This window comes from Cutaneotrichosporon oleaginosum (genome assembly GCF_008065305.1).
Source record: "Cutaneotrichosporon oleaginosum strain ATCC 20508 chromosome Unknown ATCC20508_contig01, whole genome shotgun sequence".
NCBI classification, from domain to species: domain Eukaryota; kingdom Fungi; phylum Basidiomycota; class Tremellomycetes; order Trichosporonales; family Trichosporonaceae; genus Cutaneotrichosporon; species Cutaneotrichosporon oleaginosum.
The window spans coordinates 1741841-1757810 of record NW_027072170.1 but is presented as its reverse complement, the minus strand read 5'-3'; the positions used below and the strand labels follow the sequence as shown (position 1 = coordinate 1757810).

Genomic DNA, 15970 nt, shown 5'->3' with positions numbered 1-15970 from the left:
CATCAACAATGATATAGAAGGTAGAGCATGCATTTTTCTGGACATCTGCCGTGGTCCTTCACCCACACTTCAGTACCACTCGAGCAGCTTGCCCCCGAGGATGGGGAACACGGCACCCTTAACGACATGAATGGCCATTTTGGAGGGCGAATACCCGGGCCGCGTTAGCAGGAACCCGATATCTACGACGCCCATGAGCGTGTAACACATCATCATGGTGCCGAGCGCGCGCTGCTGGCCGGTATACACGAACGCGAGCACGGTGGCGGCGAGCGAGAGGTTGCGCGCGCCGACGACGGTGTAGAACGTCGACTCCTCCTTCGTCGCCCGCAGGTCTCCGAAGATGTGGGTGGCTGGTGTTAGTAGAGGCGGGCGGGAGGCGCGCCTGTGTGCGGCTGCACGATGCCGATGACGCCCATCGAGTAGAAGAGGCCGACGGCGATGCACGCGGGCCGCCAGGGCATAGCGGGGAGGGACATAGTGGTAGTTTGTGAGCAGCGTGCAGGTACAAGGTGTCTGGAAGATGATTAGAGTATAGCTGCCGATCACGGATGAATATGCGATGCATGCATGTCCGAGAAGGGTCTGCATTGTTGTGACAGTCAGGTGATGGAGGCACGGGCTTGGCGTGCTGCCGAACACAGCGCGGATGCCAGAAGAAGCTTGCTCGGATGTCATACGCGGTGCTTGCACAGCCGCCAATTCATAGACGAGAGGTACATTCACACACTGTTTACACGATGATACACACACGCTGGAGGGAGCAACGGAGGCGAAAAGCCAACAACAGTAGCGAGAGAGCACGGGGCAATGATGAGCCCGGGTCAAGCGTTCCGTGACTCGGGTTGCCGGAGCCAGCGCGAGGTGGGCAGAGCAGCACGGTCAAATCCACTCGAGCATCTTAGCAGCCATGACTGGGAACAGAACCAGCTTGACCGCGTGCATCGCGATCTTCCCGCGCTGGACATTGTGGATGCGGAGGACGAACGCGAGGTCGACACCACACATGGCCGTGAAGCAGAGGAGGAGGGTGCCGAGCGCGCGCCGCTGCCCCGTGAGCGTGAATGCGAGTATGCAGAGGCCGAGGGAGACGTTGCGCGCCGAGACGACGGGATAGAACGCCGCTTGGGCGTCGGTGGCTTGCGTGAGACCAAAGATCTGGGCGCCTGGCGTCAGGGGGTGGCGAGGACGTGGGAAACGAGCGCGCCTTTGAGGGGCTGGAATACGCCCTTGAGGCCCAGGGTGAAGAAGAGGCCGAGGAGGCCGCACACGGGTCGCCACGGAACGGGGTTGCTCGAGGAGGGGAGCATGGTGAGTATGTGTGAGTGGGGAGTTCAGCTGGTGATGGCGGGGTATATGAAGTGCGCCGCTGCTTGCTCTTGGCATGGTAGCGAGCGCGAGCGAAGAGAGAGCGAGTGTTAGCGTCTTTATCTGGTGCAACGATGATCGCGGAATGGGATGAGAGAGAGCACTTTGTATCTGTGAGCACCGACAAGATGAAGCGCACACAGAGTGTTCGCGCCTGGAAATGTTGAACGAAGGACCCATGTGTCTCAGTCAATGATCCGTGATCGCGGTGCGTAGTGGAGAGACTACAGTGATGCCGGTGGCCGGTGATGCTTGGGACTATACCATGAGGACACAGATGAAGTGGGAGACTGTGGGCCTACACGTGGCGAGTCGGCAATGTAGTCGTTTGACCGCACGGCTGCGTCGAGCTCGTGACTTGTAGCAGCTGTGAGGCTGATCGGCCTGTTTAACTGATCGAGAACAGCGGATGCAGATCTACCTTCGGCTGGATCATTTAGATCATGGCGAGATCAAATCACGTGACACGTCTCTCGGTGATCAAGATCAAGAACAACAACAACGAGCGGAATCAAAGTGGGAACCCCGCAACGACTCTTCCCAGCGACGAGCGAAATGGGTGCAGCTCGCTGACATATAAAGGTCGCCATCTCCATCTCTCAATTGCTCCTCATCCCACAACACTACTTTCTCACTCTCCCACCAACGGTCACCTGCTACCACTCAGCGCTCCTCCCCCTCACGCCCATCACACCACCAACCACCTACATTCACAATGGCCCGTACCAAGCAGACCGCCCGCAAGTCCACCGGTGGCAAGGCTCCCCGTAAGCAGCTCGCCACCAAGGCTGCCCGCAAGTCGGCCCCCTCCACCGGCGGCGTCAAGAAGCCCCACCGCTACCGCCCCGGTACCGTCGCCCTTCGTGAGATTCGTCGCTACCAGAAGTGAGTGCCACACCTTGAGCCACGCGCCGAGACCCTCCCCGGTGAGAACTACGCTAACGCGCCAGGTCGACTGAGCTCCTTATTCGCAAGCTTCCCTTCCAGCGCCTTGTCCGTGAGATCGCGCAGGACTTCAAGACCGACCTCCGCTTCCAGTCGTCCGCCGTCCTCGCTCTTCAGGAGGCCTCGGAGGCCTACCTCGTCTCGCTGTTCGAGGACACCAACCTTGCCGCTATCCACGCCAAGCGTGTCACCATCCAGCCCAAGGACCTCCAGCTCGCACGTCGCCTCCGTGGTGAGCGCTCTTAAGCGTCTCATGTGACTGGCTCTGTTCTTCGTGCACAGTTGGCTCTAGGCCTGCTGAGCTCTCGTTATACTTCGTTTTGCCTTCTTCTGCTTTTTATAGACAGGTTGAGCACTTGATGCATCGAGCTCCCTGCTATTGGTGGTGGTGTTGATGTTGTGATTCTGTTCGGTGTGTCAATGTCAAAGTTGAGGTGTACGTGCCTAAGCCTTGATCAGCCAGCTGTCACACTATTGCACAAGCTGATGGTGTTGCCACCACCCCTTCCTCTTTCTCCTCATCACTCATGTCAATCATCGACTTCTGTATTGCTCGCTACACACTGACTAGCTGTTCTCAACGCAAGCGCCGTGTCTTTGAGCTTGGTTGTGAGTCCCACAACCATCATCACCATCGTAGCCACCGTTGCCATTACCTCCACTACCACGCCATTACGGCCGTCCATCCAGCTAAACCTCACATTCCACCGCCCTCGCTCTGGTCTCTTCGTCAACCTCTCCCACTCACTGCTTTCACCTCCTCCATGTTTTCCGTCGCCACACCTTACCTCAGCAAGCACCACATCCGCCGCCCGCTCTGCTGTGGCTCTCGACGCTCCCGCCTCCCACAGTTGCACCTTCCCCTCGCCCTAACACACACACACCTCCACCGTGGACGAGGCCAATCCCCTCCTCACGCAACCCCCTTCCCGCTTCGTCACACCTAAAGCAAGTCGTTCTGGAAGCGCTGCTCAATTTCAAAAGTGTAAGTGCATTGCACAAACATAAAGAAGAACCCCGCGCGGGGGTCGAACCCGCGATCTCTCGCTCGCTGTCGAAGCCCATGGGGCCCCGGAGGGATAGGAAACGAACGCCTTACCACTTGGCCAGCGGGGCGATAAAAGTTTTGTTTGCTGGCAATTTTATGTTCCCGCGGAATGAGCGTGCCTTGATCTTTTCATCACATCTCTTGTCTTTTGGCGCTTGACTCTCCGTTATCTCGCACACCACCACCACCTGCTCGTACTGCCGCAACACTGAGCCTGGGCTCTGAACGAGAGCGCCTACATGGCATGATCACACACACAGTATGCAAGCTGCTCGTCCGACTTCAGTCTGGCCCTGCAAACAACACACACCCGAGAGGATGTAATCCTTTGTTCTCGGTCCATGTCTCTGCGTCGGCTCACAACAGAATCGCTCGGCAGCAGCATCGCTAGCGCATATCAGGTAGCACAGACGTCTACTGAGGAGCTCTGAGTCGCTGGCCTCGCCGTTTCTCTGTCACTGGCCGCGCTTGCGGATGAAGAACGCATTCTGCGGCTCGTTGATGAAGGCGATGCTTTCCTCGCGGAAATCGTCCTGAATGACCTCGAGGCTGCCGATACTCATCTCAAGTGAGTTCTTGTTTGCCGGGAAGTCGTGCTTCGGCCAATGCGCCAGCTCAGACCCCTCGTCGCCATTAGGGTCCATGAAGTACACAAAGTTGATCCTGCCATCAGCCCTGCTGAGGCCTGACGCACCAATAATCCATCATTGCTTCGCCGAGCGCAACTTGGTCGGGACTGTAGCCGAGCTCGGCGACCGCGCGGCCGAAGACGTAAGGCTTCTCAGCCTCGTGCGAGCCTGCGTAAGCAGCTGTAAGGCCGTGCTACTCACTTCCCCAGAACGGCGGGTCGGGCGGGCTGTACCCCTTGAACTCGTACGACCAGGTCTTGTCGAAGCTGTGCTCATTGGTCGTGCGCGGCAGCCAGCGGCGGCGCGACTGCATCAGCAGATCGGTATATACCGCCGTGACCTGCTTCCACCTGGGCATCAGTGCCAACAAGCATCAACGCCCTGTGGCTCACGCAGGCGAGACAGAGTTGTTGAACAAGTTGGTCCCGGAACTGAAAGGGCTAGCGTCAGCCTGCACACGCCCACCAACTCACCATCCCGTCCTGTCACGCGGGTAGAACTCCTCAATGCGGTCGTAGAACTCCTGCGGGAGGGGATACGGGTACATGACCTCGATGGCGGTCGAGAGCGGCCACTCGGTGAGGTTCTGGCTCAGGCTGGCATAGATGAACGTTGTGCCCCTGCGGTTAGCCAGATCCGGCCAGCCTCACTCGTCGCTATTGCACCCGGTGATGAAGGGCACCCTGGAGAACGAGCCGTTCTTGATCATGTGGTACGGCGAGGTGGGGATAAGGTCGCCGTCGATCGCCGGCCCGAAAGGGTATCCCCACGAGTACTCAAACTCGGAGCCGGTCATCTCGACTTGCGCGGCGAGCAAGTCTTCTCCGGACAGAGCCTTGAGGCACGCAAACGAGCTCTCGGTGCCGTTGCACCCAGCGAACTCAACCAGCCGGTCGTACGGCTCTTGGTAAATGGTCTCATTGCCGAACCCGCCCAGCGACGTGACCGTGCCGGACTGCATGATCTCCCGTCAGCCCTGTACCTGAGCTGGAACGCACCGCGGCGCGGAACAGATCCTGGGTCTCATTCAGCATGAGCGTGCTGACGGACATGGCGCCGGCGGACTCGCCAAAGATCGTGACCTTGGATGGGTCGCCGCCAAAGCCCGCGATGTTGTCTTTCACCCATTGCAGAGCTAAAAGCTGATCACGCATGCCGAGGTTGAGCGCGTCGTTGGCCCGCATCTCCCGCCCGTGTCTGTCTACGCGCCGCCGCGAACCGTCTTACCCAAAGCCGAAGATGCCTACGCGGTAACCAAAGGTTACGAGCACGATGGGCTTGCCCTGCCGTCAGCGGGTCGCGGCCGGCACTTACCTTCTCGAGGGCACGGGACGAGAGCGACGGGCTGGTGTAGAGAATGGCCGAGCCGCCATAGTATCCTCCGCCATAGCTGCAGTTAGCTCTGCCGGTGCGTGGCTCGCCCCACGCCCTCGCCATCCCACTACAGCCGCGCTGCAGATCTCTCCCACAGCCACAGCCCCCCCCCACCCCCCCGGCCCTTGCCCCGCCTCGCCCGCCCCCCCTCGCTGCTCCGCCTCGCCCCTGCAGCTCCCTCTCAGCCAACAAGCGCTGTCCACTTACATCCACACGAGCACCGGCAGGTCCTTGAGCTCGCATCCCTCGCCGACAGCAGCTGCCGGCGTGATGACATTCACGAAGAGGCAGTCTTCGCTGATGCCGCTCACATTGGCTGCGACGGTCCCGAGCGGCTGGAGGCACGCCGGAGGGCGCTCAATCGCGGAGATATGCTCGCCATAGGTCGCGGGCACAGGGCGCTTGAACCGCAGGTCGCCAACGGCTGGCGTCAGCATGCCGGCGTGCTACTCACGGGGCTGCGCGAATGGGATGCCCAGGAAAATACCGAGGCCGTTCTGCAGCATGCCCGTCACCTTGACGGGGCCGGCGCCAGGCGGGTGGAAAACGGTGTCAATAGTCGCGCTCGTGTTGCCGAGGACTGAGGAGGGGCGGGTGGCCTCCGCATTGAAGGCGGACGAGGTCGCCGTCTGTGCCGCGGCTCCGGTGAGGAGGCCGAGGAGGAGGGTGATTAGCATGGCTGGTGGGGAGAGAACATCAGATGTGGAACCTGGCAGCTGATCAGATATACCAGCGCGCAGTGCCCGCTCACAATGTCGGGAGAAGCTTCCCGGAGATCAACGACGAATTAGCGCCGGACGTCGAGTTCATCAGATCGACGTGCCTCAGCGGTGCGAAGGATCGGGGCCAGGAGACTAGGCGTCGTCGAGCGTCCAGAGGAGGCGGCCATGGGCCGATCTTGCACACTCGGCTCGCTTGATCGCCTGATTATATCGCAGGCCGGAGCGAGGAGGCCTGCGTTCGACGCATGACGTCTCGGTGCTCTGGTCCTCTGAAAGTCCATTGTCGCAAATGCGTAACAGGCACAGGTATGCGACATGAAGGCACTCGCGGATGAAGTTGCAGGCACGGGGGACGTTTGTACTCGTAGGGTAGGCACCTGCGTTCACTTTCACTCTTGCGTCACCTTGTCATAAGTCAGAAGTGGACGTAAGTCAGAGGAGGCAATCATCGGGAGACGTTCAGTATTCCGCATTATGTGAAGAACATTCTTAGCGGTTTGACGCGCGGACTGTCTGTCTGAGGTGAGCCGCAGCGTGGCTCGTCACCTAACTTGCAAAGATCGCATGTTGAATGCCACGCGAGCCGAGGTGTGAGTAGACGCTAGATGTAGCCGATGCCATAGGGAACAAGGAGCAGTGGTATTGGCTCCCATACGAAAGGAGCTCATTAGAATACAAGGACATGTATGGCGGCGCCAGACGCACGCCTTGGGAGAAGTGAGCAGGGCCGTCATTTCAATGCACCACGTCTACCTGCAATACTCAACACGAAACGCCGTAGCACGACACGCCCAGGCCAGCAAGCAATCGACGCGCGGGGCAAAGCAAACAGCACAAGAGCAACAAAAGAACTGGAAACCACGATATCATGGCGATATCTAAATATCTGCGAGACCCTCCCGAGAGCGTCCCGGACGCTTCTACACCGCGTACAGACCAATCCCAATCGCATCGGCCGCGCACAACGGACGTCCGTCTTAGAGCTTGTCGTAGTAACTGTCTGTCAGCATGTACAATTGAGGGGGGGAAAAGCCGCCGCAGTGCAACACCGTCCGGGTGGAGGGCTTGTACTCTTGCAGCCGATAAGCGACTCACGTCTCGAGCAGGGGCACGTCCGGCTTGAGGCCCTTGCGGGTACGGATCTTGACGGCAAGCTACGGTTAGAAAGTTTCTTATAGCCCTGGAGCATGTACAGGGCAGTCGTTTTCGCTGTGAACAACTCACCTCGTTGACCTTCGAGCCCTTCTCCGAGGCGTCGCCGCCGAGCAGGGACCCTGGATATTAGCACAAACTCGAGCGAGATAAACGAACAGTGGTCGAAGACTGGGGTCAGCAAAGTTCTAAACGGTATGGTAGATTGGAAAGCATGGCACGAGAACTAAACGGCCCGCAAGTGTCGTAGGGAAAACTCACCAGCCTGGGGGAAGGCCTGGCCACCGGTAGCGGCACGGAGGTCGGCGTTGAAGCCGAAGGACTCGGCGACGGGGAGGTACGCCTTCATGGTGTACATGGGGGTACCGGGGCGCTGCTCGGCCGAGAAGACCTGGCCACGACGAACGTTGAGAACCGAGTAGACACCACCCTGAGCCGACTCCGGGCACGCGATCTCGACGAGGAACATGGGCTCCTGGAGACCGGGGGTCGAGAGGAGCTGAGCGGCGTAGGTGACGCGGCGGGCGGTGGGGATGATCTGACCGCCACCACGGTGGATAGCGTCGGTGTGGAGCGTGCAGTCGATGATGGCGAACTTGCATCCACGCATGGGCTCCTCGGCGATGGCACCCTCCTTGGTGGCCCACTGGAACGCGGCGACAACCGAGTCCTTGATCTCGTTCATGTACTGAACACCCTTGGAGGCGTCAAGGAAGATGTTGGGGCCGGTGGTGTCGGGGCCGAAGGCCCAGATCTTACGGGCGTCGGTGACGTCCCAGCCGTAGGTGTCGGCAAGGTAACGAGCACGGATCTTGGGGTCGTCACGGGGGGCAACCTTGCCGTCCTCAATGTCCTTGGTAAGCTCCTCACCGAGAGGCTCGGCCTTGACCCAAAGACGGTTGTGCTTGTTCTGCGACTTGGAGAGGGCGGTCATGGACGACTCGGCCTGGATGGTCTCACGGTAGCCGACGACGGGGTCCGACTTGCGGAGGGGAACACCGGCGTGGTCGTTCTCGAGGTCGTTGAGGCAGATCTCGAGGTGGAGCTCACCGGCACCAGCGACGATGATCTCACCGGTCTCACCCATCCAGGTCTTGACACAGGGGTCAGACTTGGAGAGACGCTTAAGACCCTCGACAAGCTTGGGGAGGTCGGCGGCGTTCTTGCACTCGACGGCGACCTGGACGACGGGGGAAACGGAGAACTTCATGACACGCATGTTGTGGGCAGTCTCCGAAGTGGTGATGGTACCCGACTTGAGGAGGAACTGGTCGATACCGACGAGACCGATAATGTTGCCGGCGGGGCAGTCCTCGATCGACTCGGTGGAGCGGCCCATCATGAGGACGGTACGCTGGATCGACTTGATAACCGAGTCGTCCTTCTTGCCGGGAACGAAGTTGGGGCCCTGGATGCGGACCTTGGGGCCCGAAGAGACAGTGCCCGAGAAGACACGGCCGAAGGCGTAGAAGCGGCCCTTGTCCGAGGTGGGAACCATCTTGGAGATGTAGACCATGAGGGGGCCCTTGGGGTCGCAGTCACGGATGGCAATGGCCGACTCGTCGTCCATGGGGCCCTCGTAGAGGGTCTCGACACGGTAGCGCTGGGCGGTGACGGGCGAGGGGAGGTTGATGACAATCATCTCAAGGAGGGTGTCGCCGGCGGGAAGGAACTTCTTCATGACGACCTTGAGGAGCTGCTTGCCCTCGAGGTCCTTCTCGTCCGACGAGAGCTTGATCTCGAGCTTCTCAAGGAGCTTGGGGATCTCGTCCTTCTTGAAGTTCATGATCGAGTCGAAGATGCGGAAGATGGGGTCAAGAACGAACATGTTGAAAGCACGCTCGAGGCCAGCGTCGGCCGACTTGGACCACTTCTTGGTCTTGGGGTTGAAGTAGTTGTCGCCCCAGAGCTTGGGCATGAGCTTAGCCTTGTCGACACCGAACTTCTTGGCATAACGGCCGGCGAACGAGCGGAGCGAGAAGGCCCAGCCGTGGAGACCGGAGCCGAAGGCGACGGTGCCCTGGTCGGGGTAGACCTGGACGTCGCCGAGGACGGGGTCGGCGTAAGTCGAGATGATGACGTTAACCGACTCGACGGTACGCGAGAAGGACTGGTAAAGGTCCTCCTTGGAAACCTGGAGCTCAAGGAGCGCACGGTCGACCTTGTTGATGACAAGGACGGGCTTGACACGCTCGGTGAGCGACTGACGAAGGACAGTCTCGGTCTGGACACAGACACCCTCGACGCAGTCAACAACGACAAGGGCACCGTCGGTGACACGGAGAGCGGCAGTAACCTCAGACGAGAAGTCAACGTGACCGGGCGAGTCGATCAGGTTGACCAGGAACTCGCCGCCTATCATGTCAGCAAGCCGCAATGAAAGGGAGTGGGGCGCAGAGGGGCGCAAGGGGCGCGAGGCCAAAGAATGATAATGAGTGTGGCACACGTGGTGTGGGGGATAATTAAAATTTCCGGTTCGGAGTAGCCCGAGGACCCCCTTGGGGCAAACTGAACGCTTACTCACCGTCGGTCTTCTGCTTAACATCCTCGAGGTCGTCCTTGGGGAGGGGGAAGTACATCGAGATAGCAGTCGACTTGATGGTGATACCACGGTCGATCTCGTCCTGACTGATACGTTAGGTGCAATTCGATCTCCATGTAACTCACCGAGTGTCCGTGAAACGGACCTCACCGGCCTTGGACGAGGCAATGATACCGGCCTTGGAAACGAGCGAGTCGGTAAGGGTGGACTTGCCGTGGTCGACGTGGGCAATGACCGACATGTTACGGATGTTGGTCGGCTTGTCCATGAGGGCACTAGATGGTTAGTAAGACTGGCCCACTGTACGCCATTGCCATCAAGGCGAACAGGCGCAAAGTGTTCAAACATACCGGATCTCGTCGATGGTGAAGCTGTCGTTAGCTGACGTGTCCATGGCGGAGAAGGAGGAAGAGAAGGAGGTAGGACTCGAGCATCTCGGGAGTTTGGGATATGAGGATGTCGGACACGCTGCCCTCGACTGGTTCACATCTCAAGCCCAACCACGGGCAAGTTCACTCGCCCCAACGGAGCATGGCTCCATTTGTTCGACGCTCCCGGGCCGACGTGAGATGGAGGAGATGGGGCCGAGCGGGAGCCTGGGCGGGGGGTCTCGGCAGCGAGGTCCGAGTGGCGCAAACCGCCGGATCCGAGCACATCAACTCGCTGTGCAACCCTCCGAGCCGCTCTCGCTGCGTATGCAGTGGCGTTTGCACTCGGAGATGTTGCAGAGCACTGTTGGAGTTGCAGAGGATGCCGCCTGTGCGCCTCCGAGACGCTTTGTCACCTATCGCAGGGTTGCTCGGCAATCGCACCACCGCAACTTCTGTTCTCGATGACGCCGCGCTCGCATCCCAATGTCCCTTCCCGGCACCGCATCAACCCTTTCCCTCTCCATCTTGAGCTTGCTCGCTGCCATCCAACTCAAACCCTCCAAGGGTGGCAAAGACTTACTTGACCTGGGCTGTCAGCGCCGTCCACGAGCAGATTTTTCGCGCCACTCTCCGGAACTCACCATCTTGAGTTTTTTGTTTTGTTAAGCGGAAAGAGAGACGAGGGGAGTCCGTAGACAAGAGAAGGAAACTTGGTACGCAAAGGCTGTTACCAAGTGCGAGGTTTGGAGGGAGATGGATAAGCAGATCGAGAACGAGACGCAGCGGCGGGGGGAGGGGTGGGGGCCGGGAGACAGGGCCTGTACGGTGGCTGAGCTCCGCTGGCATAGAGCGCAAATTCGTGCACATGGAAAAAAACGGGGTTTTTTGCTGTGGCACCTCGCGGAATCGAATGAGCGTCGACCTCTTGTTCCCACCTGACATCAACCTCCACCGTCGGCCCGCGGAGATTAGATGTAACTCCACCGAAGCGGACCACGCCGATGACTTCGCGCTTGCAACTCGCACCCACCAAATCAACATCACATCAAACACCATGAAGGAGTACACGACGGTCACGCAGGGCCGATCGCGCCGAAGCAATGCGGGTAATCGGTGAGCTGCTTGCCCATCCCAGCTAATAGTAGCATGCGCGAGCTCCTGGAGAAGGCCAAACAGGAAGACCAAGAGAAGGACGAACTGTTCGCTGAGGAGGCGGACGATGGCGAGTTCCAGGAACCAGCTCCCATTCGCGACGTGTTTCTGGACGAGTTTGCGGACACGGATGACGAGGTATCTGCCTCCGATGAAGATGAGGAGTCACGATTGCGACGCGAGGAGCGCAGAGCTAAGAAGGGCAAGGGTGTGTTCAACCCGTTCGTCAAGATCCACGGGCCTGGGCCTTCCGGCCCTCAACCTACAGCCGCCGAGCTAGCCTCCCTAGACCCAAGCATCGACGTGAGCAAGATGGCGCCCTCGACGCTCGTGCTGGAATTGCGCAAGCAGAGGCGAGAAGCGAAGCGTCTGCACCGTTCCGAGGCGCGACGCTCCAACTTGCGCGCGTCCACCCTGCGCACAGAGGAGGAGGTCATCGAGAGGGAAAAGGCCGAGAGGGTTGCCCTTGCTGCGAGTAGGAAAGGTCGCAAAGCGCAGCATGAGACAGGCGAGGTGCGCGGCGCACGACCTATGAGTCAAGCTGAGCTCATTGCCGCTGCGCTCGAGGAAGAGGAGCGAAATAAGGAGGCGCTCACGCAATGGCTCAGGCGCGAGGAGGAGAGGCGAGAACTTCGACGTGTGGGGCGAAAGCGTGTTCGCGGCCCAAGGTGGACGTTCGTTTCCCGCACTGTGGGCAAGCTCGTCGAGGTCGTTGAGGACACAGCAGCAAATACGCCGGGGGAGACGCCAGCAGAGACCCCAGCGGCAAACGAAACACCTGCCGAAACACCGGCAGTGACACCAGCAGCTGGTGAGGCAGCTGGCGAGAAGGACGTCGTAAAGGAAGCAAGTGGAGAAAAGGAAATGGACGTTGACCTGGCTGTGGACGAGCCGAGCGACGCCACATCTCATACCTCTGGGGCACCTGCACCAGCTCCGAACGCCGAAGATACGCCGTCGTCGGTTGCTCCGCCACCTCCGCTCGAAGGAGCCGCATCAGCTGCCGCTGAGGAGGCGCCCGCACCGGCAGGGCCATCGCAACCTCCAGCGCCGCCCTCCGGGATGCCAACACAGCCTGCCCACACCACCGGCTTGGCATCAGACGCTCGTCCCTCCGCGCCACAGCCCCCAGCCGCGACCATCCCAACCGTCGTTCCCCCCGTGCCGCTGACCAAGTCCATGACGCCATCCACATCTCTCGCCCCGGCTCCAAACACCGGCGGCGACGCCGACGCCGATGCCGACGCCGCCCCCACGGGGCCCTACGAGCGGAACTATCTCATCCTCTCGCAGGTGCCCGGCGGCCTTCCCGCTGAGCTCCGCCTCATCCTGGGCGACCACGTCGACTGGTCCGACGTCAGAGTCATTCCGGCCCGAAATCGGCCTATCAGTGAGTGGATCCGTGGTCTCGCGCTCGGTCGACGTAGGAGGCGGCCATGCGATACGATGCGAGCTCACGTCAGACCGCAAACCGCCGACCGACCCTCTCACGGGCCAGCCGGCGCGCTACCGCCACCCAGAGAGCATGGTGCCGTACGCGAGCGCGGAGAGCTATCAGGTCCTCCAGGCGATACTGGACAACCGCTACGTGTGGACCGAGGGCGGGTGGTGGGGCGGCGGAGAGGGAGACGTCGCTGCTGAGGGCGTGGAGGACATCCCGGGGTGGCGCGAGGCGTGTGTGCGTGGATGGGTTGCGGGGAAGCGGGTTGAGCGCGAGGCGATAGAGGTTGAGGTGGAGGAGACCGAGGAGGCCGAGGGTGAAGGCGAAGAGGAGGTTGAGGGGGAGGAGGAGGTCGAGGAGGAAGTCGAGGAGGAGGAAGAGGTCGTCGGGAAGGGGAAAGGCAAGGCGCGGAGACCGGCCAAGTCTAAGGCTAGAAGCAAGAAGAAGGCGGCACCTAAGAAAGCCGCGAGCAAGGCGAAGGCGACTGCGCCGGCCACCGCTAAGAAGGCGAAGAGTAAGCGCAGACGGTAGATGAGCATGGAGAGTGTCTTGTATCAACTTGTATCTGTTGTACATGTACATATTTACAACATCGATAAATGTATTGGCTACAGCTGAGGTCAACTGGGGCGCAGGGCCGAGAGTGGCGGCTCCGTGTGCTTGTGCTTCCATGCTGCCCAGTCGATTGCGCGGCGAGCAGGCGGTCGATATTGAGGAATGAGGCCGAGTGGAGCGAGGGTAGGCCGGCCGTGCGCACAGATCCATGGGTTGCGGGTCACGGCGAGTTGCGCGACAAGGCGCTCGCACTGGTCCCCTTGGAGGCGGTCTCCGAACATGATGGCACCGCGGCACGCTTTGGAGTTGGCAAGCTCGGCCATCTCGAGCGGCATCCGGCGCTGGACGCTCGCCCAGCCGTGTGAGCCGTCGCGAGAGCCACAGTCCAGAAGCGTGGTGAGCACTTGAATCTCCGGGAGGCTGTCGGCGAGCTCGGGAAGGTACAGGCGCAGTAGGCGCGTGAGTTCTGTCGCATTCTTGTGTCCTAGGCGGTCGAGAAGCTGGGGAACACAGAGAGCGTTCACTTGAGTATACTCTCCTTGCGCTGCTGTGTCGCCTAGGCCGATGCCCCAGCGTCGGAGCACCTCACGGACGCCAGGTAGCTCCAGCGTCGCCACCTCCTGCCGAGAGAGGACTACCCGGACGACACCATCCTCAAGCTCTGTGATGGCCATGTTGTTACGCGCAAAGCCTTCGTTCAGAGCGTCCAGGATTTGCTCTACAGCGACGCGCTCATCAGCCGCATGCTGGTCGATCACGACCAGCGCTTCAGACTTCTCCTCAGACGTGTCCTCGGCCATCATGACACAGGGGATGAACCTTCGGTCCACTTGGGGCAAGACAATGGCGGAGGCGATCGACGCATGTGTAAATTTCATGTCTGAGCGCACCGGCGGCAGCCACGAGGGTGCATATGTGGTCCGTTCGTCGTCCTGTCGTTCGTCAAACTTGCGCACGCGAGAGATGACCTGATCCGAAGCTTGCTGAAATGTCAGATGAAGACGAGGGATATTGCGTACCTTGATCAACTCCTCAACGGTGGATGGCTCTAGTTCTGGCGGCGATGGCGCGCTGATGCCAGCAGGGGGCACGTTGTCCCCGTTCCCACTGGCGATGGGAGACGGGGTGGCTGGAGACGGGGCGGCTAATGTACTCGGCGCCTCACTGCCGAGGCGATAGCTGTTGAAGAACAGCTGTCTGGCAGGGTTGGGAACAGTCTCCGGCTCTGCCTCGTCGGGCACGATGGTCGAGCTGAGGCCGGAAGGGCGTGGAGAAAACGGCTTGCTGGGGCTTGGCATCGGCAAGTTCTGTCTCGTAGGGGAGTCGGTCCCGCTCCTCGGCGCACCAAACCCGCTCTTACGCAGAAAATCATCGATGACAGCTATGACAAATGCGCGCGTCTTCCCCGGCTCCTGCCATCAGCCAGTTGAAGACAGGCAGGGCTTACCTTGCACCCGATCGTCAACTTACGCGCGTCGTAAGCAGCGTCGACATCTGCGGAAGGTAATGTGATGTTCAACACGTAAATGGGAAACCGTTCGAGACGTCGTGGTGATGATCGTTTCTGCGTCGGCGCAACGCTCTCTTCCGTCAAGTTGCTCGACTGCCAGTTAGAAATGCCATTGCCGGAAGACCCACCAACGCCGAGAAGCTGCTGGAGGCAAAGCGCCGCTCGATAAGCTTGTGCAGTTCCGAACCGGGGATCGCGTAGCCATTGATGTCTATGTCAGATCTCGCGAAATATGGACACTCACAGAGATGCTGGTGCGACTTGGTGAATGCGCCTTCGAGGCTGATGAAGCCGTCCATGCGCCGGTCCCCCGACGATACACGGATCTTCTGCACGCGCTCGACCCCTGCATGCCCATATAGCCCGCGGAACGCCTCGAGGCTGTTCTTACCCTTCCGTCAGCTCCGCCGCCTGGAAGTGCTTACACCAGCCCAGTGCAGGATTTTGCGCATGCCGCCGAGCCTGTCCTCCCACAGCACCCAGCGGATCTTGGGCGCGACGAGGACGAGTGCCTCCATCGCCTGCTTGCACGCGCTGATCGAGGGGGTTGAGGCTAGGGATGCGCGCCGCACGGGAATCGCGTTAAAGAGGTCGCGGACGGAGACTGTGGTGCCTCTCGCGCGGCCCAGCTCATGCCGCGCCTTGCCGAGGTATATCGTCTCGCCGTTCTGCCATGAGCTACGCCTCCGAAGGGTAGACCCACGCGGATGATCTTCGAGTGCGTCTCGGCCCCCGGCGCACGCGATGTGATCTCCATCAACGACAGCGCTGAGATAGATGCCAAAGCCTCTCCGCGGTACCCGTACGTGCCGTTGCCAGACCACCCCTCCGCCTCCTTGCTAGTTACTGGAGTCAGCCGGAGGAAGGTGAGAGCAAGATCGGCGAAGCGGAGAGATGGCTCGACTGACTGTATTGCTCTCCGATAAAACCGAGGTTCTCAAGCGTAATTCCATGCCCGTCGTCCTCCAGGCGCACGCTCTCGTCGCCGGGGACAAGTCTGACCCAGCATTCAATGCTGGTCGCGCCGGCGTCGAGAGCGTTATGCGCGAGCTCTGTTAGGATCTGCGGAAGCGAGGGGATGACGAGAGACGACCGCAGACGTGTTGCTGCTGGCCTGCTTAGGCGCTTGATACGCGCGCCGTTGTTCATGGTTGGCTGCTC

The 15970-nt window shown here is 60.3% G+C and overlaps 6 protein-coding genes across 6 annotated transcripts; 2 read left to right on the top strand and 4 right to left on the bottom strand.

Annotated features, from left to right (window-relative positions):
- Nucleotides 1-69: 69 nt before the first annotated feature.
- Nucleotides 70-464, bottom strand: COLE_00716 (uncharacterized protein; the record flags this gene model as incomplete). The annotated part of the gene is made up of 2 exons (XM_018422045.2): nt 70-353; nt 386-464. The coding sequence occupies 2 exons, from the start codon at nt 462-464 to the stop codon at nt 70-72; spliced, it is 363 nt and encodes a 120-aa protein (XP_018282013.2).
- Nucleotides 465-882: 418 nt separating this feature from the next.
- On the bottom strand, nt 883-1310 carry COLE_00715 (uncharacterized protein; the record flags this gene model as incomplete). Its single annotated transcript, XM_018422046.2, has 2 exons — nt 883-1166; nt 1208-1310. 2 exons carry the CDS (start codon nt 1308-1310, stop codon nt 883-885), a joined length of 387 nt encoding a protein of 128 aa, XP_018282014.1.
- A 773-nt stretch (nt 1311-2083) lies between these two features.
- Nucleotides 2084-2559, top strand: COLE_00714 (uncharacterized protein; the record flags this gene model as incomplete). The annotated part of the gene is made up of 3 exons (XM_065626093.1): nt 2084-2135; nt 2166-2253; nt 2319-2559. The coding sequence occupies 3 exons, from the start codon at nt 2084-2086 to the stop codon at nt 2557-2559; spliced, it is 381 nt and encodes a 126-aa protein (XP_065482587.1).
- Nucleotides 2560-7089: 4530 nt separating this feature from the next.
- On the bottom strand, nt 7090-10174 carry COLE_00713 (uncharacterized protein; the record flags this gene model as incomplete). The annotated part of the gene is made up of 6 exons (XM_065626092.1): nt 7090-7240; nt 7311-7377; nt 7500-9593; nt 9763-9866; nt 9906-10055; nt 10131-10174. 6 exons carry the CDS (start codon nt 10172-10174, stop codon nt 7090-7092), a joined length of 2610 nt encoding a protein of 869 aa, XP_065482586.1.
- A 1031-nt stretch (nt 10175-11205) lies between these two features.
- On the top strand, nt 11206-13275 carry COLE_00712 (uncharacterized protein; the record flags this gene model as incomplete). The annotated part of the gene is made up of 3 exons (XM_018422047.2): nt 11206-11264; nt 11297-12693; nt 12767-13275. 3 exons carry the CDS (start codon nt 11206-11208, stop codon nt 13273-13275), a joined length of 1965 nt encoding a protein of 654 aa, XP_018282018.1.
- An 89-nt stretch (nt 13276-13364) lies between these two features.
- On the bottom strand, nt 13365-15958 carry COLE_00711 (uncharacterized protein; the record flags this gene model as incomplete). Its single annotated transcript, XM_018426357.2, has 8 exons — nt 13365-14282; nt 14319-14711; nt 14747-14902; nt 14938-15020; nt 15054-15201; nt 15235-15477; nt 15513-15655; nt 15718-15958. The coding sequence occupies 8 exons, from the start codon at nt 15956-15958 to the stop codon at nt 13365-13367; spliced, it is 2325 nt and encodes a 774-aa protein (XP_018282019.1).
- Nucleotides 15959-15970: the final 12 nt, after the last annotated feature.